Source organism: Camellia sinensis, chromosome 10 (genome assembly GCF_055761805.1).
Source record: "Camellia sinensis isolate YWXY chromosome 10, ASM5576180v1, whole genome shotgun sequence".
Lineage (NCBI taxonomy): Eukaryota > Viridiplantae > Streptophyta > Magnoliopsida > Ericales > Theaceae > Camellia > Camellia sinensis.
The window spans coordinates 165,472,480-165,496,093 of record NC_138970.1 but is presented as its reverse complement, the minus strand read 5'-3'; the positions used below and the strand labels follow the sequence as shown (position 1 = coordinate 165,496,093).

The window sequence follows — 23,614 nt, the reverse complement described above, 5'->3', positions numbered from 1 at the left end:
TCATGGTCTGTTGAGTCTGAACAAAGGTGATGTGACTGGCGACTGACGGATCAGATGAACCGGTGAGCCCTGACTGGCCTTTCTTTGCCTTGCCTCAGCGAAAGAACATTGGTTGCCCTTGAATTGAATTTCTGACCTAACAAAGTCTATCAGCACTAGTCCAATGTACCTGGGGGATATCGGAGCCTTCTGAAGCTATGGTTCCAAGACTACCTAGCAAAAGAGAAAACAAACAGCACCTCAGCCTGATTTGACCAAAACAGATATGAGCATACTAGGATGACTGTGCCTCTTACTGAATTCTGTCCCAAAATTCTGCCTGTAAACTGATACCCTCAGGTAAAACTGATTCCCCAAATACTGATCTTGATGCCCACAGGCCTGATACTCAAACTTGCAAACTAATACATGCACTCCCTGTAGAGATACACTCTAGAGCACATAGTAAACAAGTGAGAGCCAAAACACCCCTATGTTGGGGTAGGGTTTCCCTGTCTTATTTTGTCAAGAGCTAGGGTTTCATTACGCACGCAGTGGTTTCAAACAACCTACAATTGGGTAAGCAACCTGTCCTAGCTTGGAATGGTCACTATGGATTCCGAATATGCACTAGGTCGAATGGTCGAAAAGGGTGCCCCGGTAAAACCGGGGTTTGTGCTCCCATACTGGCAGAGCCCATAACCGGTCAGCCTTATGGCATGCGTTGACAAAGCAAGCCTCCGGCAAACCGTTCAGGAATAGCAGATGGCAAACACCGTGTCCTAGGCGCACCAATGCACATGCAATGCAAAGAAACACATAAATGTAGTCAAAACAGGATATCATGAGTTCGAGTCAAGTTCTCTAAAGTCCCCAGCAGAGTCGCCAGAAACTGTAGACGCGCCTGTGGGCCCTATGCTACAGTTCGGACTCGAATTGTCACGATTCTTAATCTGAACCAAAGAGTCCAAATCCGGCAAATCGTTTTGAGAAAACAGATTTTTAGAAAAGAAGTGTCAAACATGGACTGCTTTGCCAGATACAAAGTCGCCACCTAAATATTTTATTTTGGGGGAATTTAGGAAACCCTGACTCGGTGCCAAAGGCCACGTGTCCGTTATCACCAAAGTTGCCTCGGCTCGGGAACTTGGATACGATTGGGGAAGGTCAGCTATGAGCACCCCGCTCACCCGATCAAAGATCGGCCTCTACTAACCATGATATCTTGTTTTGAAAACATTATATGCTCTTATTCCGGTTATTAGCCTAGAATTACTATGTTATGCGCACAGTAAACAAGTATAGACCAAATCGCCTAAATTGGAACAAAACATTTCATGTTTGTTCTGAAAATGGTTTGCTACTCACAAGTAGGCTAGAATGCAGATTTTGCCACCCTCAAGTGGGCTTTAGAAAAGATGATTTTGCCACTATCTAGTGGGCTTAAAACTCACAGTTTTAGTGCATTATTCCAATTTAGGTAATTCAACCTCCATCCACAGGCACTCAAGCAGTTATATCACATAAGCAGCTAGCCTCATGGTAAGTATGCTGTCATGGCAACACTCACACACATGCAAGGATGCTAAAGCATGAGAACTTACTGAGTACTCCGAGCCAAAACAGAAACTAGTTAGTAATCATATGCATGATCCTAGTTCATGTTAAGATGGCTAATGCAACACATGCAAAATGCAACTAAGATGGGCTCGGCTAATCTACAATGACATGTGAAATTCTACAACTAACACATTCAATTTGGAATTAGAATACAAATGCAGTTAGAATGATGCGCCTAGCCCGGTGCATGCAAAATGAATGAATGGATGCAAACGTACTATCATACTGTATGCTAATTGAAACATGCCCTAGACTAACCATCGAAATCTAGTAAATAAAAGGGAAGAAAGACGTGGGGTTAGGAGACATACACACACTCACGCACACTTATTACACAATTGCCCTCACTCGGAGGGTCCGAATAAATATTACAGTCCGAATAAATAATACTAAATTAATTATTACAGAATTTCTAATTAATTAACAAATTAAATGCAGAAAGAAGGTGGTCACACCCCTGTCTCGGGATGCGTGAATGATGCATGCTTGACTCGTCTCGCCCGAAAACTCGCTGCCATAGCATTGTTGCCTCTGTTAACACTGCCATGCTCCTCTGAGGACTGTGAAAATTCTTGGGGCACCTCTGAACTGATTCCTGATCACTCTGGAATATCACCGGCCAATTCAAAGCACCATCGGCCATGGGGATGGGCTTATCGGCTAACTGTTATACCACCGGCCAGCCACCGATGGTCGGTCGGCATTGTAGGTGGCCAGCAGGCCATTTCTTCCTGCAGAATCCTGCAGTTGATAGCAGCAGAGGGCAAGCAGTGTATGGCATGAAATTTTCAAGCAAATGTAAGCATGGCCACACTCCCTATCATGCAATGGACTCAAGGGAGCATAGCCCTCGACCCTCGGGCCATCAATCACGTATTTCAATGCATGATTGCCCAAAAGCCAAGTGTTCAACTTCGATATCAAATGAAATGCAAGCACAAAACACATCAAAGGGTCCCAACCCCTATCAAGATTGATCAAGAGGCAAGGGATGCATGCTCAATGAAATGTAACCTAGGCATGGAGGCTAAGTGTGCAACATGAACATGCAAATAAGCAATGTATGCTAGGCACGCAACCTAAACATGTAAACAAACATGGCATACAACAACATGCGATGATGGACTTAAACTAACATGGATAGCTCGCAAGCATGCCAAAATCAGTGGCTATGTGATGAAAATGAGGCAACCAAGATGCATGCAAACATGCATAATGCAATGGCCCCGAGTCTAAGGCACAAAACATAACTCCACAAAGGCATTGAAAGGATGAATTATGGCATACAATGGCATATGTTCCAGCACTGAAGTATGATGCTCAATGGTCCCGAAACATGCAAATATGCCACCCAATGCATGAAATAGCCCCCGAAACTCAAAACTAGGCACATGTATTGAACTATAACTATGCAAAGCAAGCATTATTTGACCATGAAGCATGAAGATAGAGCCGAGTCAGTCCCAAAATATGCACAATACTAGTTTAAAGCATGGCCAAAAAGTGCTAACATGTAGGGCTAAAAGAATATGCAAGATTGGCTAGTAAGCATGGTTTATACCACACCTATATGAAGCATATGAAATCTCACCAAACCAGCCAAAAACAGTGAACAAAACATGTCAAAATATACCCAAATACCCACTGAAATGAGGTCTACACATGCAAGAACGATGAGCTCCTTTGATAAGCTACAAAAGGAGGTACTCTACACATGCATCAAGGATACTTAGCATAGCAAAACCAACTCTAAAAATGAGTTATAGGGGTCCTAAAACCTACTGAAAAATGATAGAAACAAAGCTTGGAAGCTTGCAAATAGGGGGTCTTTTGGAAGGCCCAAAAGGCCACCAAACAAGACAAGGAGAGAGGGGGTCACCCCCCTCTGATTTTAAGGCTCAAGAATACACCTAAGCCACTGAAAATCCATTGGATTTCAGTGGCTAAGAGGCCAAACTAAGACCAATGCAAATGCTCCAATGCATAGCCCTAATCATGAGGAAATGAAGCATGCAAAGGGGAAGATGACCCCAAATAGAAAAATGCCCTTAATCAAATTTTAAGAGGGGCTCAAAATAAGACTTTTTTTAGTTCATGAAAAATCTCGAAAAAGCTTGCAAGTAAGGGTAAGCTATGATGAAAAATTAGCCCTAAAAGAGAGATGGAAGATACAAGGAGGTAGATGACCTCCAACAGAAAGTGTCCTTAATCAAACTTCAAGAGGAGCTCAAAATAAGACACTTTACAGTTTATGTCGAAGCCCAAAAATGCTTGCAAATAAGGCTAAAGAACGAAGCAAGATAAAGCTACAAAGAGGGAGATAGTGACTTACCATGGTAGCACAGCAATACAGCAGCTTCTGGACCAAGATGGTGAGCTCTCAACCTCTGAAAATCAGCTTCAAGGCACTTGAATGGATGGTGGAGGTGGTAAGCTATGAGGTGTAGTGTAATGGGCCAAGAACAAGACCCTTTTGAACCCTCTAACACACCCAAATGTATAGAGAGAGGGAGATATAGAGAGAGAGGGTGATATATAACATATATCAGATGTAAGGTCTGGTTTTTTGGTGAACCAAAACAAAGGAGGGGGAGGGTCTCCTTATATAGACAAGGGAATGGCTCCAAGCTTCTTAAAGAAGCTAATAAAAGAAGGGTCAAAGGGGCCAAGCTTCCAAGAGAAGCTAACCCAAAGGTTCAAGCTTCTTGAGGAAACTAAGACAAAGGATCAAGCTTCCTCAAGAAGCTTGAGCAAAGGGTGCAATCTTCTAGATGAAGTTTGGATCAAAAAGGGTGCAAAGGGGCCAAAACAGCCACATACGCGTATGGGGGCAGGGTCTGTGCACCCCAGCTGGCACAGCTGGCATGCACCATGCCTGCAAGAGTCAAAAAGGTGGTACCGGCCAGAAAAGGAGGCCATCGGCCAAATAAATGGTCGGTCGGCTACTTATTTGGTCGGTCGGCTATTTTGACTGGCCGATCGGCTAAATTGATGGCCGGTAGGTGGCTTCTGAGGCCAAAAAGTGGCCGGTGGGTGTCTAGATTGAAGCCTCAGAAGTTAGCTTTCCAATGGCGCAAACCTTGCATTAAAATTCCTCCTGTACAAAACGTTATGTCCTTTTTGGTGAAGCCGCGCAGATTCGGTCCAACCGGAGTGATGCCCTACTTCAATCAACCATATCTCCCCCACCCGGACTTGGCTTTAGGAGATTCTTGAGTGCAAAATGAAGCCCCAGAAGTAAGATTTCCAACAGTGGTGGCCTCATAGCTAAAATTTAAGTATGCAAATGAATAAGCCCGATTCAGCGAGGGCTATTCGACTCTCTCCTACCCGGATTCATGCCGAACTTCTCCCAAACTAGTTTTCTCCTCTCCTTTCCTCTTTTCTTCAACTCCAAACCCCTAAACAAAGTGTTTTGAAAGATTTTTCAAAGATCTCATCTCTCTTTCATTCATCTCCACTTTGTCCTTGCTCAGTTTACCGAAAAGCGCAACATTTACCGAAATGCGAGCGTCGGAACATCGTAGGAACTTTATTTTCAAAACATTTTGAAAGAGAGGATTTTAAGATCTAAAATCTTTTGATCAAGATTGTTTTGGTCCAAAAGGGGTATGAAGTTGGGATTTGACATTGCTGAAGAATTTGAACCTTTGCCCTGCACACCTTTTACCACCAAGTAAACCATCAATAACGCCCAAGTCTTAAGGGCGGTCAAAAATGGGGTGTGTACAGGGCATTCTTGAGCAAAGTGGCCAAATCCTTGGCATTCATAGCATTGGACTCTTTCAGAGTTCCCTTGTATCTTTCCTTTCTCCTTCTTGGTTATAGAATTAATTTTGAGTTTATCTTTATCTTTGGATTTATGAGTATGAGTAGAGTCCAAAAGATTAGGATTCTTTTTCAAAAAAGATTTTTTAAATTATTTTACAAAAGCATCTGTAACCTTGGAATCTATCTCATAGTCCTCATCAGAATCTTCTCCAACTCTATGAGTACTACTATAAGCAATAGTATCTTTTTGTTTCTTTTTAAAATTTCTATGTGCCTCATAAGTTTGGAGATTTCTAACCAAATGATCTAGCTTGAGGTTATCAACATCTTGAGCCTCTTCAATAGCCGTAACTTTTGATTTCCAACCAAATGATCTAACTTTTGGTTGTAACTTTTGGTTATCAACATCTCAAAATTTTTCCCACAACTTTGGATTCTGGTATTTTTTTCACCTAAATTGAAGTTGGAATTTACAATGTCACTCAACTTTGCATAAAATTCATCAAAGGTCTCACTATCTTTCATTGCAAGGTTTTCGAAACTAGACGTGAGCCTTTGAAGTTTTGAGCGTTTAATAGAAGAAGTGCCCTCGTGAATAGTTTGTAAGATATCCCAAGCCTCTTTTGCGACTTCACAATTGCAAATACGACTAAACTCTTCAGGTGTGACAGTGCAAAAAAGAGAATTGATAACTTTACTATTCCAGCTACTATTTTGATAATCAATTGTGTCCCATTTATCAATTGGTTTGGCGAAAGTTACCCCATCAACGGTAATCGTTGGTTCAGTCCACCCAAACATGACACATTGCCAAACTTTTTCATCAATAAATTTTAAAAATGATCTCATCCGAGCTTTCCAAAAAGAATAATTTGATCCATCAAGTAGGGGTGGTCGAACCATAGAATTTCCCTTATGAATTGTATCCATTATCACAAATCAAACAAGATCTCGCTCAAAAGTTTTAAAAAACAAAAGAGCAACCCGCTCTGATACCAATTGAAAAATCTAGAAATCCGCTAGATATTGATTTGTGATTATGTATCAATTTAAAGCAATAAAGCAGTCCCAATCAAATAATCAAGACAAATCAACACAACGATTTTAACGTGGAAAAACCACAATTGGAGCACCTCCAATTATGATAAAAAATCACGGGCAACAGCCACAAAACAATCCACTAAGAAGATATAAAGGAATTACACAAGTATACTCTCGATTACCTAGCGAATCCACACCCGAATTGAACCAACCTCCATGTATCTCTTCCAGCCCCGTCTTCACCTCGGAATTGTCTTGACAATGAGCCACTCCAGAATCCACCAAAGCTTCAGGCTCGAATTCTTCAGAATCCACCGAAGAACAACTCTCTCTTTTGTATAGAATGAACAAACAAACCTTTGATGTATTCTTCTTAAACCATGAGTAGAATACTCAATTAAATATCAAAGAAAACTAGCAAAATAGCCCCAGATATAAACCCTAGAACACAAGAAGAAGATCTGGAGCAGTAATCCTAAAATCTGACAGAAACACGCACTTATAGAAATTTGGGACTGCGAAGCTCGATCGAGCGAAGACTTTCTTGCTCGAGCGAGCAACTAATCTCGCATGTTTTTCCATAAGTGGCTTCACTCGAGCCACACAACCTTTGCTCGAGCGTACATTCATCATTCTCAGTTTTTTTTCCAGACGCAGCCTTCGCTCGAGCGAGAACTCCTTCGCTCGTGCAAGCAAGGGCGGACATGCAACTTCAAATGCAATTTTGCATTTTGCTTCGAGGGCGCTGCCCCTCGACCCCGCCGGGGCGCTGCCCCGGACCCACCAAGGGGTGCTGCCCCCCGGACCCCCGCAGCTCGATCCCCGTCATAATCAGCGAAGTGGCAATCTTGAAAGTATTAACATCACAAACTTCTTTGCAAGGCACAATTCGGGTTGGATTCGCATCTAAAAACTCATAGCCTCGCTGAAATAAAAAGCGCGAAAATAAGTACAACTGAAAGGAGTTTTGTCAACCAACATTGCCAAGAATAAAAACCTAACACCACCCATCCCCACCACAGAGACAGCGGTCAGATTCTGCTCTTCGTTTACCAGCCAAGAAATTAACAAGCTCTTGGGATTCTCAATTCCCATAACATCGGCATCATCTAGGAAAAGAGAAGCCAGTCGAGGATCATTCCATGTCTGCAACGTAATGGTAGCAGTTGAAGTTGTTGCTTCCTCTATCCTTTTGAATGAAAATGCATTTGTCTTTCTAAAATGGCCTTAACCTTCCTCTTCACTTCCTCTATCTGAACCGCCAAGCGGTGTCACACTCTCAATTGGCACAGGTGGTGGTAGCCTTTGTGGAGGAAGTGAAAGAAACCACTCCCCTGTGGCGGTGACAAGCGGAGGAGGAACTCTTCAAGAATATCCTCGGTATTGTAGGCCACATCTTTGACTTGCTTCACCCAAGTTTTGACTCCTTTATCGGATTCACTTCTTGCTTCGGCCTCTTGTCGGAAAGATCTCATGCTCTCTAGATCATCATGTAATTCAGCAACTCCCCTTCTAACTCCACCAAGCAATTGACCTTTTTCTTCTAGGAGAGTACCCAATTTCTCTACTACCATCCTCACCGCGATCATGGCCATGTTTGTTTGCTTTTGCAAATTGGTCAACCCCTAGGGCCATCTTTAAAATTTTCTTGCCAGCCACTAGATTGATGATGATGATGATGATGATGATGATGATGGATTAATAGTTTAAAAGTGTCTGGCCAGTTGGTCACACCTACTAGTAAATGAGTATGAATGGTTAAAGTTGAAGATTTCAATTTACAGTGAAATTGTTTTATTATCAGACTAATTTTGATTTATTTTTGATTATCTAGCTATTTATTTTATACAATTAACAAAGAAAATTATTCATACAAAAAAATTAAGTTGATTTAACTTCGATTCTCATGTCATTAGACTATTCTTACCTATACGGGTTATATGTTTTTAAGAATAAACCGTTGATATATCATGATATATATGTGTTTTGATTATGTGATTACTTATATTTGATCAAATCTAATTTTTTGTATACGTGTTTTTCTCCAATGATCATATGGGGTGAATGGTTTATATCATTGGCATAAGTATAAACTAGCATAATTACCCGTGCTATGCATAGGTATAAATAAATAATCAAAAATTAATTTTTAAAATTAAATAATAATCTAAAAAAAATATCTACAATATTTAACAAAAACGATTTAGAATTAATTAAATTTTATTCATTTTTATCACAGTTACATATAAGAGCATTTTTTTTATTCTTATGTCATTAATTGTGTGCTCTAAGTTCTTAATAACAAATATGTCATAATTTAAGTGTTAAAAATTTAAAAATAAATCACAAAATTATATTTATGATAAAATATAAATACATTTCGTCTTATGAGTTTCGTAATTTTAATTTATCATATGATAGTAGTGAATTACATTTGTCAATACAGTAATTTTTTCATGTTTTGTGAAGTCTAAAAATTAAAATTTGTCTTATGTTACAAGATTTACATAAAAATGAATTAGGATTCACTTGTGAAATTAAATTTGGGTTTAACATTAGATTTACACTAAGTGAACGACTTAGATTATACAAAGGCCTTGGGATGAGGCCCTAGTGAATGGCACATCAGACCCCAAATCCTAACTGATTATAGTCACATATGAAAATATAGGCACAAAATTTGTGTTTCAAAATTCAAGTTCCCTACACTCTGCAATATGTTGAGAATCTTAAAAAATTCCAAAACACAATTATGCATATGAAAAGATATTGGAGACATGAATATAAAATTTTAGAGACAGAGGATCACTAATGTGAAAAATGAGACTACATTGAATTTTTTTGAAATGTAGATTAATGTTTCCTTTTTCTCCTGTTTAAATTATGCAGCATTCTGGGTGCAGCTATAGTTGGAATGGGGTATTATACAGTGATGTGGGGACAAATTAGAGCAGATGAAACACACATTGATCATCATTATCATGATGGCACCATGGATTCATCAGAGGGCAAGGTTCCTATTTTAGACCCTTACTATTAGGACAATCAAAAGCAAACGCAAAAGCAAGAGAGCTCAAGAGAGAGTTCAAAACAAAAATGCTTCATGGTAGAAGAATACACAAGTATTCTGGTATCTTTGATGTTAATAGGTGTTAATAATAACAGAATGTTTGACCATTCACAAGAGTTTGTTTTGTACAAATTAAAATACAAAGAGTGTGTTTCATATCTCTTCGTTAGTTTTGTTACATATGTATAGAACCCTTTGAGGATTGTTCTAAGTGGTTGGTGGATGCACTTCTACATAATTGCTCAAAATTTAATTTTTGGGACTATGTTGTAAGTAATTAATTTTTTAGGTTGTAAGCTAGTTAGGACATCCTTGATTGTTGAAAAAAAAAAATATATATATATATATATATATGTAACTGTTTGGTTACAATGGTTGAACTGTTTATGGTATTGAATGCATTTCTGATGTACAACAAACTCTCCATGTAAGCCACGGGTCAGACTTACAACATTGAACATGTTATGTTAAATTGGTCCCCATTTTTGTTTCTGATTTTTTTTTTTTATTTTCTTCAATTCCATCCTTAATCTTAGTTATACTCTTTTCTCAACTCAACCGGATTGAAATCCTAAACCTTCCCACTTTCAACAACCACCACCTCTAGCAGCCCCTCCCTACTCTTAGGCACTTTTTCCCAACTCCTACATCACTCCCGATCCCTCTCACCCCTTCTCTGTCCTTCTTCAGCCCCCCCTCTCCTCCCCACCATCCCCTGCTCCTCATTTCCTCCATTACCACAACCCAACCAGCTCTGATTGTCTCCATCATCTCCATACCAATGCCAATTGCAACACATAGCTTTCCCCACCACTGGGACCCTCTTCTTCTTCTTCTTCTTCTTCTTCTTCTTCTTCTTCTTCTCCCTCTTTCTCTCTCTCTCTCTCTCTCTCTCTCTCTCTCATAGGTAGTGGTTGAGAAGGTGGAAAGGAAATGGGAGTGGCAGCAGAAAGAAAGGGTGGGGAGGGGGGCAAGGGGTGGCAACTAGAAATGGTGGTGATCGATGGTGGGTAGCAATTGGGGTAAGAGTGTAGATGGTTAGGGATAAGAATAGAAATGAAATTTTATGATAGGATATAATTGTAATAAAAAAAAATTATGGAAAGGTGAAGGGTTCAATGAATAAATGTGGGTGCTATTAGCACTACCCATTTTATATTGTAGTAGTGAGAAATTATATAGTCAATGAGTGAGAGATAAAAGATATCCACCTAATGCAATTTGCAACATTCAAAATATTCAATATATATAGTTTAGAAAAAGTTATAGAGTAAGAAAGAAAATATTAAAAAATTAAAGTATAACATGGATTCAAATTTAATATACAACAATGATTCATCCCACTAAAAATATCACCACTAATAGCACTAATGCATTAAAAAAGTAAAAAAAAAAAAAAAAAACACAACTCCAAGACCAAAACATCACATCATTAATGGCGGGACCCACTGCCACCTAATTAGTGGGAGCACTAATTAGTGCTCCCAAGCATTTTTCTTTTATATAATGTGTTTCACACTTACAATAAATATAATCTTCACAAAATTCATTTTCTGTAATTATTTTTCAAACTAGTTTTCTAACTCCACAACATTATTGATATAGTTTAGACAGGAAACATGTTAGTTGTAAATTGTAATGACATCTTTTTTGGTTTCAAAACCCTCACCACAAGAAATTACATTTTTGGCGACTAAAAATTTGGTTGGCAAAAATCCATTTTTAGTCGGCAAAAGCTATTCGCGACCAACTTTTTTGGTCGCCACCTTGATCGCCAATTGAGGGTCGGCAAAAGTAATTAGCGACCAAAACTTTTGTTAGTCGTGAAAAAGTTAGATTTGCTGACTAAATTTTTGGTCGCTAAATATATCATTACTGCGACTAATCCATTTAGTCACTAAAACACTTTAGTTGCGACAAGTGACATTCTCGACTAAACATTTTAGTCACCAATTATCACATTCCACGACCAAAAAGTTTGGTTGCCAATTATCACATTCCACGACCAAAAAGTTTGGTCGCAAATTGTCACATTCCATGACCAAAAGGTTTGGTCGCCAATTATCATTCCATGACTAAAAAGTTTGGTCGTCAATTGTCACATTCCACGACTAAAAAGTTTGGTCGTCAATTGTCACATTCCACGATCAAAAATTTTGGTTGCCAATTGTGACATTCTACGACCTCTTAGTTTGGTTGCCAAAAGGAATGTTTGCCCCAACACACAACAAAATAAACCTCTAATTCATAATAATCTATCCAATCCATTCAATACAATCTGTAATTTACAATAATCAATCAAACCAACAATTCACCTGAATTATGAACATTCAACAAAATATGTAAATCATTAATTTTATTATACAATTTTGAAAGCCTGTTCCACATTGGTGGCATTTTTCGCACTTGTTTCCAAGAAAGGAATCCCAATTTTATCTGCAAATGCCTGCACAAAATAAAAACAAAGTCTCATTAAAATCCAGAGTCCTTGTATGAGTAATAGAGATCTGCTATCAATGAACAAAAAAACAAGATACGAACTATATTACCTTTCCAGTCTCATAAGACACCACCTTCGGTGCAGTAAGGTCACACTTGTTTCCAACTAGAAGCTTGTTTGCATTCCCACTTGCATACCGATCAATTTCACTTAACCATTGCGTGACATTGTTAAAACTCTCTTGATCGGTCACATCGTAAAGACAACAAAACCACCAGAATATGACTAAATCCATACATTAAAAAGCAAACTCAATAACAAGACAATTCAATGCTTACAATAATGCCATGTGCACCGCGATAGTAACTGCTAATGATTGTCCTAAAACGTTCTTGTCCAGCAATATCCCACTGCATGTCTAGAGAAAAGAAGAAAGACAGCAAGAAAACAGTTTATAAAAAAACAGTGGACACCATGTTAAAGAAAACATCACAACAAATTTTGACTAAAAACAAAATTGTCATATAATTAACATATAATCTCAAGAGTGTGAATTCTCTAGATTTCATTTCGAATAAAGCTATCCTTCAAATTTTTACAGAATTTAAGCATACTTTTATGCAAAATTTCCATCCTACGGCAAAGAAAAGTTTATATGGCATTCCTTATTTACACAGATTCCCAATCAAACACTAAATCAAAGTTGAAACTGAAATTTACAGTTTCATAGACAGAACAAACTAATAACGCACTTAAAACTTACAATCTAGAGTTTTCCCATCCTGCTCAACTGTGCAGATTTTCTGCAGAAGAGAACATAAGAATAATTTACTACTTTACAATCTATGTTAAGGTAATCAGCAACCCAAACCAAGGGAAATAAAAAAGATTGCTTACGAAGTCAACTCCAATAGTGCTAATGTAACTTTCCAGATATGAATCATCTTGATTACAGAAATAATAAAAATGGTTAATGAACTTGGCATCTGTCTGGAGGCCACATTTGTCTGGAGACCAGAAAACATTGAAAAAGAACACAATCACATCAAAACAACATGGCTAATTAAAGCTGTTAAAATTGATGTATTATTGATTGATGTATTGATATATGTTGTTGTGTTTATTACAAATGGTGGGTGGCTCATTATATAGGAGAGGGTGAGTGTAGTAGGTGAGGAGTAGGTGGTGGTAGGTGATGGTAAATTGGTGGTAGGTGATGGTAAATTTTAACAGCCCCCCGCAAACTCAAGGAGGATAGAAACTAACCAACTTGAGTTTGGAGAGAGTAACAAAACAAGAAAATACATAAAAATAAAAGAGGATAGGTGACACTGTATGGTCGTGTCAGACCATTGGTGAAGACACTGGATGGTGGTGTCATAACGTTGTAGAGGACATTGTATGGGGGTGTCATAACGTTGTAGAGGACACTGGATGGCGGTGTCAGACCGATGTAGAAGACAGTTTATGGGGTCATGTCGGACCGTTGTAGCAGACAATGTTGTGACAGTTGTTGTGACAGTTTACAGAGTCTTGTCGGACTCATAAAGGAGCTAACCGGAAGTAATGTCGGGACAGTTTATAGAGTCTTGTCGGACCCATGAAGGAGCTAACCGGAATCAATGTCGGGACAGTTTACAGAGTCTTGTCGGACCCATGAAGGAGCTAACCGGAATCAATGTCGAGACAGTTTACAGAGTCTTGTCGGACTCCTAAAAAGTCGCACCCTCAAAAGGTGTGCCCAATCTATCAAAAAACGTGCCATCAAAAGGTGTGCCCAATCCATAAAAAGGCGTGCCATCAAAAGGCGAGCCCAAGTCATAAAAAGGTGTGCCGGACATGATGGCGACGCACGTGAGTGCCTTGGCTGGCGCGCCCGTTTGTCGTCTGGCGTCAAGTGGCGCGCGATACGCGTGGCTGCCTCGGCTATTTAACCAAGGTTGATGCTGAAGCTGAGGCAGACAAAAAACTTCTGAAAATCCTCTGAAAACACTCTTCCTTGGCTGAGAGAGAAACTCTGTAATACTCTGTAACCAACCCGTCTCTGAAACACTCAGCAACATGGCCTCTTCTTCCCGTCCAGCTACCCAGAACATGGCCTCCTCTTCCCGTGGTCTGCTCACACTCTTTCCAGAATTGAACGAGTCCACAAAAGAAATAACTGGTGCGGTGGCCAGTGAACCTCAACCAAACACCTCTGGTTTTGCTCCGTTGAACTTTCCGATGCGGTCGGTGGAGCAAAAAATGGCGGTGCAAACTGATATTGAGGCCAATCAGTATACTCTGAAGTCATGTGTGGAAACCATGACTGCGGTCACAAACCTGTCGCACCGGCTGCAGAGCAGGACAAATGAGGTGCAACAGTTAAACTCCCAGCTGGCTCTGCTCCAACGTATGTATAAGGATGCGCGAGCAGAGATAAGTGTGCTAAAGACAGAAAACAAGGAGCTGAAGCGGAAGGCCACCGTGATGTTCCGATTTGGAGGTCCACCATATGCTGTAGTGGAGGAGCAGGGAGGAGGCAACTTGCTTGGTGGTCTAGGAAGCACGGAGGCAACACCGTCAAGGGCCGCTCAGGATGGAGGCAAGAAGAAGAGACCGGCGGCAGAGTAGAGAAGAAAAATCCCACCTGTGGATGTGGGTGGTTGTTTGTATTTATTTATTTATTTATTTATTTTTATTTTTTATTTTTATTTTTATTTTTTTGTATGGGGGAACATGGTGATCGGGGTGAGCCCCGACATGAATAAAAAAAGGACAAGTTTGGGGAATGAAAACCGAGATGGTTGTTTGTTTGTTTTTTTTTTTTTTTTTTTTTTTGGGTGGTGGTGAAAATAAGAATAATAATAATAAATAAAAGGAAGTGGTGGAAGGTAGGGGAATCAATGAAGGCTAGTATAATATATTGGAGTGGGGAAAAGAATGATGGGAATGTTGAGTATATAATAAAAAATGGGTATTTGAAAGAGATTAAAAAAGGAATTTAGAGAAAATAAATAAAAATAATAGATTTAGAAATTAAACGGAAGAAAGAGTGAGGAGAAGCCCACGTGGGTGGCTTTGTTTTTTTTTTTTGTTTTTTTTTTATTTTTTTTTTTTGTTTTAAGATAAAATAAAATAAAATAATAAAATAAAGAAAGTGTCATAAAAGGGATGCACATGGGTTCTGAGGTGGTTCATAATAATAATAAGAATAAACGGAAGTGGGAATAAAAGGGATGCACATGGGTTCTGAGATAAAGAGAATAAAGAAATATTATAATAAACATATTAAAATAAAAAAAAAAGTGCTCTGGATTATTATAAGAAACATATTATAGTCTGCCAGGAGAGTCTGCCTCATGCTTCTGAAGCTGATACAGGAACCGAAACAGACCTTCCAGCTTCAAGATCCGTTATTGCACTCTGGGCCGGCTACGATGATTTGGGTCCATGAAGAGAGAGTGTGAGATCATGTTGTGGCTCTGGAGAAGTGGTGGGGAGAGAGAGAGAAAGACAAAATGATTGAGGGACCGTCGGTAATAGAGAGGAGATCGTTGCCGACGAGGAGGTAGAGTATGCCTTCGACGAAGCAACCGTTCGTGCCGAGGACTGCGAGGGCGAAGCGGCGGCGCTAGAAGTCGTAGAAGATGCGGTGGTGGTGGAGATGATGGATTGGTTGCTGCAAAGAAGATGAGTCGCAGATCTATTGAAATCCGCAGGAGCCGAATCAAAAAAAGGAAGAAGAGTTTCTGGTATGTGTTGAAAAACTCCAGCAGGCAGCGAAGGCAAGGTTGCCGGCCAGCTGCCTGCCGGAAAGAAAGGAGTATAGGCCTAAATCTTATAGCTCTGATACCATGTTAAAATTGATGTATTATTGATTAATGTATTGATATATGTTGTTGTGTTTATTACAAATGGTGGGTGGCTCATTATATAGGAGAGGGTGAGTGTAGTAGGTGAGGAGTAGGTGAGGAGTAGGTGGTGGTAGGTGATGGTAAATTGGTGGTAGGTGATGGTAAATTTTAACAAAAGCAATCTTGAAAAAAAAAAGAAAGAACAGAAATGGAGGGGGAAAAGAAGAAGAAGCTGTGTAAAAGAGGGAGAACTTACAGCAAACCTCAAAAGGAGACATGATTTGCCAACACCCGAATCTCCGATGAGCAAAAGCTTGAACAGGTAGTTGCTGCAAATAGGAGGGGGGGAAGTGGAAATAATGTTTGTATCAAAATGTTAGAAAGTACACATGAAGTGAAAATAGTTTCTTAAAATTTCTCCACAAAAAATTAAAATCAATGTACAAGACCACCCTGTTCCCACAAATGAATAAAGTAAATTGAAAGCTTAAGAGACTTATAACATTATTCATAAATGATAATACACACACAAGCATTTTGTGTTTCTGGTCATAAATATTACTACCTCTAAAAGTACAAGAGGGTTTCCAATCATTACAACTCTACAGTATTATCTATGCTCGTGTAGAAAGGGTGAATAATTAATCAGTTAACAATTTAGAAAGGAAATTGATAAAAGAATAATCCGCCACACTTGCTTGCATGCATAGTGAGACATCAGATATCAAATTTACTAGTAACCTCTATGAATGCAATGTCATTGTATATATAGAAATTATATATCAAATCACAAACAACTCTTAAGCACCCAAAACACAAATCAAACAGTGCATAAAATTCAACTATATCATATTTTTTTTGGTCATATAAATGCATTATAAACCATACTCTGAATGTATGACCATTCAGATTCTTTCTTTTTTTTCATTTTAAGTTAAATGCATAAAGGACATAACAATTAAACTCGACATAATTCAGCAAACAAGATCAAAATTCTTTATAAGGGTTAAAGTTGATATGCGTTGATTTGGCCTAGGCAAGCAGATTTATTAGATTTGAGCTGAACCAACTCCTTTTTCTAATTTGTATGTATTATCATTCTTGAGAGTAATCATTAATCAAATTAAGAAGGTAGGTCCAGTTTAACCCACAATAAGAGGGAATTATTCTGGGAAGCCCATTGGGCTGTGGTTTTGTTTAGTTTGGATAGTTGTAGAAAGAACTAAGCCACCCAATCCAACCCATTCAAAGATCTAATAACAAAAGTAATAACATAAGCAAGCTGACCACCTAATCAATTGACAAATAACAATCAATTAACCACATAAAACCAAATAATTAAATCTTTAAGACTACTTTCTAAAATGCAACTTAGAATTGAGAACTATGTAAAGAATTTGGGGGAAATGAACACAAAAAGAAAATCACAACACTAGAAACTAGTCCACAAAATATATTTTAAGTACACAGATTAAAGTGGAAAAGAAGAAAAGAAGCCCCATGTGCTTGCAAAACCAGAAAAATTCCTTGGTGAAAGTAAGACGACTGAAGTAGTAAAGACTAACCCCAATCCAAAATGAAAGAAACTCCAATAAGTCACTATCTATTTGCTTCGAAAGAGGTTCTTAAATCTTCAGTTTCAAGTCGATTTCAAATGGAGCCAAAAAACACAATAACAACATAATCCACAAATTACTTGAACCCTAAACACAATGGCAACTATTTTTTTATAGATGTTATCAACTCATTTTCAATGATTTGGATTGATTAGGTGTATCTGTTGCTTCTTTCAATTCCCACTTAAAACCATTTTTTGATATTGAGTTAAGGATTGGTGATGGGTTAATTTCTTTATGACTAATATCTCTGCTCCATGATGGTTCCGTGAGTTTCATCAAGTTACTTTTATGCATACTAAGCTAATCATGCTGATTTTCAAGTACGTACAGCTTGCTATTTTATGATTTTTCGCTCTAAGTGGTTATTTCTAAGCTCAAGCATTCAATAAATGCAAGTTGGAGCTTAACTTTACAATGATGAGTACTGTGATTATTCTATAACTTTCTACAAGTTACTTCTACTCCCTCCAAAATTCATGAAGGACAATCAACTATAGAAGCATGATGCATTATGCATTTCAAATCCATGGTTATCATATATTTAAACACATTTGAATATTCAATAACACTAATAAGCATATGGAAGTTTGAGATTTCCGGAAGAAATGACTAAAGGCTATGAGAAATATAAAAACAATTGAAAATTTGGGAAAAGGGGTAGGATTTCAAACCACTTAAAATTTTTCTACATTTAAAAGGAAACAATACCTTAATTTGCTATCTATTATACAGTTGTTGATGTCATCAACTGCAGCAGTCAGTGGCGGAGGGAGCATGTGCCCAGGGGGGTCACGTGCCCCCCTTGGATTTTTGGTTTTTTTTTTTTGCAAACATAAAAAAAAATTAAAAATTAAAAATTAAAAAAATATTATTAGAGTGAAATGTCAATGACATTTTAAAAATTATGAAAACAATAACGGTTGTTTTGATTGAAAATGAAGAGACTATTATAATTAAACCATATTAGCTATGAAAATTTTTGAATGTAACGACAATGTCATTATTAGTGATATGCGAGTATAAGTAATCTCACTATAAAAATATGAAATTTATTAGATTGTTAGTTACATTTGACATGTGAGGTTCACTCTTTATGCGTTTCTTACCATTAGTGGGTGATGTTACATACCAATAATGACGTGGTATTACCATTATATAGAATTTTTAATCAAATTTTGTATCAAAAATAATTTATCATTATATAATTTATTTTAAGGCTTATATCCATATTTTTTTTTTATTATCCATGATACACTAGTTACAAATAATTTTTTTTTTTGATGTTTCCTGAAATCAATCGTTAAAAATTTACGTGAAATATTTTTGTAAAAATTATTATAATTAGTAAGTGCCCCCTCTAAATTAATTTTTTGACTCCGCCACTGGCAGCAGTCATCAAATAATTGCATTATTAGTAGTAATGATGCTGCTGTTAGCTTTAACATTGTTTTTGTTTTTGTCTCTAGCCATCTCTACAATTACTCTCTTCACTTTGGGCTACTGCATGAAGGGGTGCAAACAAGCCTTTGTAGCTTGGAAAAAGGGCATATAATAAATATTATCCTTTAATATGCAGATATAGAATCTGAAAATCAATTCCCTCAGTAAAAGGTTTTTTCATTAGTCACACACTCAAGTGCACATTATTCAAAACTTATGTAGTTAAGAAGTTTACAATTCCATACGAAACTAATGTATGTGTGTGTTCTGTGTACATAGCATTATTCTATTTTTGTTCATGTCAATTTGGTAAAGGAAGAAAAAATTATGATGCTACTTTTTCTTATGCTGTTAAATCACAAACAGAATGACAAGCCCACACAATATTTCTTATCTTGTTAAATTATGATGCTACTGTTTCTTATGTAGACACTTTTCTACATTTAAAAGGCAACAACACATTTGACAAGTTTATTGTTGGGGCTTCGCCAATTACGCCACACATCCGACAGATTTATTGTTGGAGATGTGGACTTGTAATGCAAGTTGAATTCAAATATATAATACTGATATCTAATATATGGAAAGGAGCAAGAGCCTTCAATTTCAATAACAAACCCCAGTGCACAGAAGCAAACAAAAGCTAAGGTAAGGTAACCAGAGTAGAATATGATATATGCACATGAAAACTCACCTTATAATATGATATATTCTCTTTGGAATCTAATACTAAATAGGGTAACTTTACCTCTTGCTAGCCACATATAGCAGAAATATTCCAAGTAATATGAAAGTAACTTGGCAATATCTTAAATGATATGAATAGTAGGCATGAAAGCTCGATAAAATTTTGAAGCCAGGAGGCTGCAAGGCCTGAGACAGAGTAGTGACAAGTAGAGAGGAATCAAACTTGAAAGATACAAAAAAATCCTTAAAAACAAAATAAAAAAGTTCTTATGCTAACTATTCCAACTTACTTCACAACAGAGCACCATTCAACAGATAGAAATTAGAACCTAATGACATCACAAACGACATTCAGAACTCAACTATTTAACAGCACCAAAAGATGCAACACAGAATTTAGAGGCATGGCCAATTAAGGTTAGACATTTCCCATGGTCAAAAGTTGGATTTAAAAGTAAACACGGATGACGCTTCAATTGGTAATCCAAGACTAGTGGGTGTAGGGGCTTTGATTAGAAATATTGCCGGTTTCTAGGTGGTGGGATTTATTCCGAAAATTGTGTGGGCTCATGCTTTAACGGCGGGTTATGTGCAGTATGGCAAGGTCTACTTTTGGCTTGGCAAAGAGGATGCAGGGAGATCATCTTGGAGATGGATTGCCAAGATGCAATGAGTTTGTTGCAAGGTCCAAATTCTTTACATCCTAATTTGAATTTGGTGCTACAGATGAGGGAATTTGTGAAGGAATGGGACTGTAAAATCCAGCATATTTTCCTAGAGAAGCAAAAGAATGGGCAAATTAGTTTGCACATGAGGCACTACAAGGAGGTACTCATCGATATTTCTGCTAGTTTTTCTTTTCTTTTCTTTTCCCCCTTGGCTTTGGCCACCATTGTATACCAACACCAACCCAGTCTTTTGTTGGGGCTTGGCCAATTGCCCATTACATCCGACAGATTTATAATTGAACCATTAGACACTATTAGCTAAATTGCCACCACACATGAAATGGCTTTTCAAGGTAACCATCATCCTAAATCACAAGTCATCTGATTCATAGCCAACAAATAATAATTAACCTCGATAGTGTATAACCAATCGGATCCCTAAAGAAGTAGGTCCTAATGAAATCACCAAACAAATCAACAATATAAACATACTACGTTTCATCGGATATGCTCAGAATTCACTTGGTGAAATCACCAACCATTACATTAAAGAACTCTAACTCAACTCAAATTAGCACAGCTTTGTTTATTATTATTATTATTATTATTATTATTATTATTATTATTTTCAAGTTCCATTTTTTGCTGCTACTCCTCCATTTCCTAAAAAATAAAATTAGAGAAACAAACAATAGTCAATAGAGTTGTATCTGTGTGTGTCAAACTGGTATGATAGAGTTTTGTGGGATATATATGTGGGATCTACAAACAAAAACAAGCAGTCACAAGCTCCGACAACTCTCTAGTCACATACACGTTCCGTTAATAAGCAACGTTAAAAGATGAAGTATTACAAAACACCAAAGAATATGCCTTTTGGGAGGAGAAAAAAAAAATTAATGAACAAGATTCATGTTCATAGAGAAAAAGATCAAACCTCTTTATGTATATATATATATATATATATATTTGTTATTTAAAAGGCAATCGATGAGATTAAAATTATCGATCATGCTATCCAAGGATAACCCACATCATACAAACAGTCATACACAATTTTCCCAACTAATAAGCAAATAATAGAAAGCAAATCTGGTATACTTCCATGTGGTCTAAATATTCAACCAGAACAAACAACAATATATATATATATATATAGAAGTTTTCATTTTTGTTCATTATCTGTAGAGTATGATTTGAGGCCATCCCTTCAAACATTCAGTCATTAGGGTTTTGAAAATTAGGGAAAACAAAAAAAAATTGATTTTCAAAATTAGGGAAAACAAAGGATAATAGAAAAATTGAGCGACAGAGAGAGAGAGAGAGAGAGAGAGAGGACCCATACCTGATCTCGGGTTGTTTAAAGATAGGCGAACTGGTAGTAGCAGAAAAATGGTGATGGTGGTGTTGTTAGGTGTGAAAAGAGAGAGCAACCACGTGAGTAAGAGGAGTAATGGAACACAAATACAAAGATTGAGACACACACACACACAGAGAAACAGAGATAAAATACATACCCAACGGTAGAGGCCAAAGTACTTCTCGAAGCGCCGCTTATGTTTCGTCAAAGAAGCGACACAGGCGACTGCGATGATGGAGGAGGAGCGACTTTGGTGACTGCAATCGAGCAGCAGAATCGACGATGAGGTACGTAGGAGGAGTGGTGCGCGGCATATCTTATGAAGAGTTTGAAAATTTTCACTCCGCTGATGTAGGGCAATTTTTCCCTACAATTTACTTAAACTACATTCAAAACGGTGTCATTCTATTATCTGTGACCAAATTATTTTGGTCGCTAATTTTTTTTATTTTCCCTGTTTTTTTGGTCTTCCAGACTCGACCTTTGCCAGCCAAATTTCAATTTTGGTCGCAAAAAGTTCTATTTTGGCAACTACAAAATATTAGTCGACAAAACTCCAAACATTTGCCTACCAAATTTTAATTTAGTCGCCAAATGAAAAAAAATTTGACAAAATAAAAGGTAGTCCGCAAAACTAGTCGGGAAAAATGTAATTTCAAATGAACCTTTCCAACATTCTTCAGGCGAGGAATTCACTCCTCCAAATTTATGAAGCCACCATTGTGCCCCCTCTCCTCCCTCAATTTTGAATTTTTTTTTTGTTTTTGTTTTGTGGTCATATACTCCATATTTTGTTCATTTTTTGCTTAACATTTTCTTTGCCTAACATTTTCATTCAAAACACATCATTTATAAGCAATATCATCTCTTTAATATTTTTTGTCAAATACAAATTAAATAGCTTTTGTAATAATTTGTGCTATAAATGATGTGTTTTTATTTTATATAATCAGGAATTTGATCATAATTTGTTGTGCTAAAATTACAAACTTACATCACCATCTCGCACAGAGCTATTATACACTATTATAGAATTTTGTTAGCCTCATATTAATAATGATTTTTAATTTGTCATGCTTAAATTTAGTCTATAAAATTATTATTATTTTAATGTTGATCATATTTTTTTTTTAAATAAAAAATTGTAATTAATAAGTGTCTCTTCTAATTTAATTTCTCGGTCGGTGCAACATCAAGCTCACCTTGAATGGAAGTGAACAAAGCCGAGAAGCCAGCAGTGGAGGATCCACCAGCTCCAATCCCCAGCCAAAAAAGATCAAGCGTGGTCGGCTTGTTCCCATAGAATGACGGTGGACCGACCGTCAAATTAGTCAAACCAGTGGCGGCTCGATCGGTGTGGAGCCCTAGCCTAGCCGCTACCGATGAGTTGCTCTGTGGTATCACCACCACAAGGCTTATAGTCAGATGTGCTGACAAAGACCACCGGTGGTGTCGGCGATGGTGGCAAAGACATACAGAGCGGCTTGAGATCAATGACCCACAGATGGGGAAGAGAGCTGCTTCAAAGAAAAAAATTCAATTGATGGCAACAAATGGGGAAAGAAGAACATACATATATATGGTTATTGGTAACTAAAATAGTTTTTTAGTCACTAAAAAAAATTTATAAATCCCTCCAAAATTTGAAATGTCTCCCTCTGAATATTTTAGTTATTTTGTGACTTAAAATTGTTTTAGTCGCTGAAAATGAATATTTGGCGACCAAACTTTTGGTCACCAAAAATAGAAAGTAAATTTTTTATTTCATTCAGTGACTAAATTATTTTAGTAGCCAAAACTATCTATACAACAACTACAATATTTTTTTGTCGCTGAAAATAAATATTTGGCGACCAAACTTATAAAAATAAAATTTTGGTTTTTCATTCGGCGACTAAATAATTTTAGTAGCCAAAACTAAATATACAACAACTAAAATATTTTGTAGTCGCTTAAAATAAAAATTTAGCAACCAATGTTTCGTCGCCAAAAAAAAAGAGTTAATTTTTATTTTCATTCAGCGACTAAATAATTTTAGTAGCCAAAACTAACTATCCAGCGACTAAACTATTTGTTTTTAGTC

The 23,614-nt window shown here is 37.4% G+C and overlaps 1 protein-coding gene and 1 pseudogene across 1 annotated transcript; both read right to left on the bottom strand.

Moving 5' to 3' along the window:
• LOC145801419 (disease resistance protein RPM1-like) overlaps window positions 1–8,006 on the bottom strand; it is a 31,082-nt pseudogene extending 23,076 nt beyond the window's left edge.
• A 3,700-nt stretch (window positions 8,007–11,706) lies between these two features.
• Window positions 11,707–22,832, bottom strand: LOC114282195 (ras-like GTP-binding protein YPT1). The gene is made up of 8 exons (XM_082890582.1): window positions 22,734–22,832; window positions 21,689–21,898; window positions 21,517–21,578; window positions 16,014–16,086; window positions 12,819–12,866; window positions 12,260–12,339; window positions 12,031–12,130; window positions 11,707–11,927 (listed from the first exon to the last, which is right to left on the bottom strand). The coding sequence occupies exons 1-8, from the start codon at window positions 22,830–22,832 to the stop codon at window positions 11,841–11,843; spliced, it is 759 nt and encodes a 252-aa protein (XP_082746708.1). The 3' UTR covers window positions 11,707–11,840.
• Window positions 22,833–23,614: the final 782 nt, after the last annotated feature.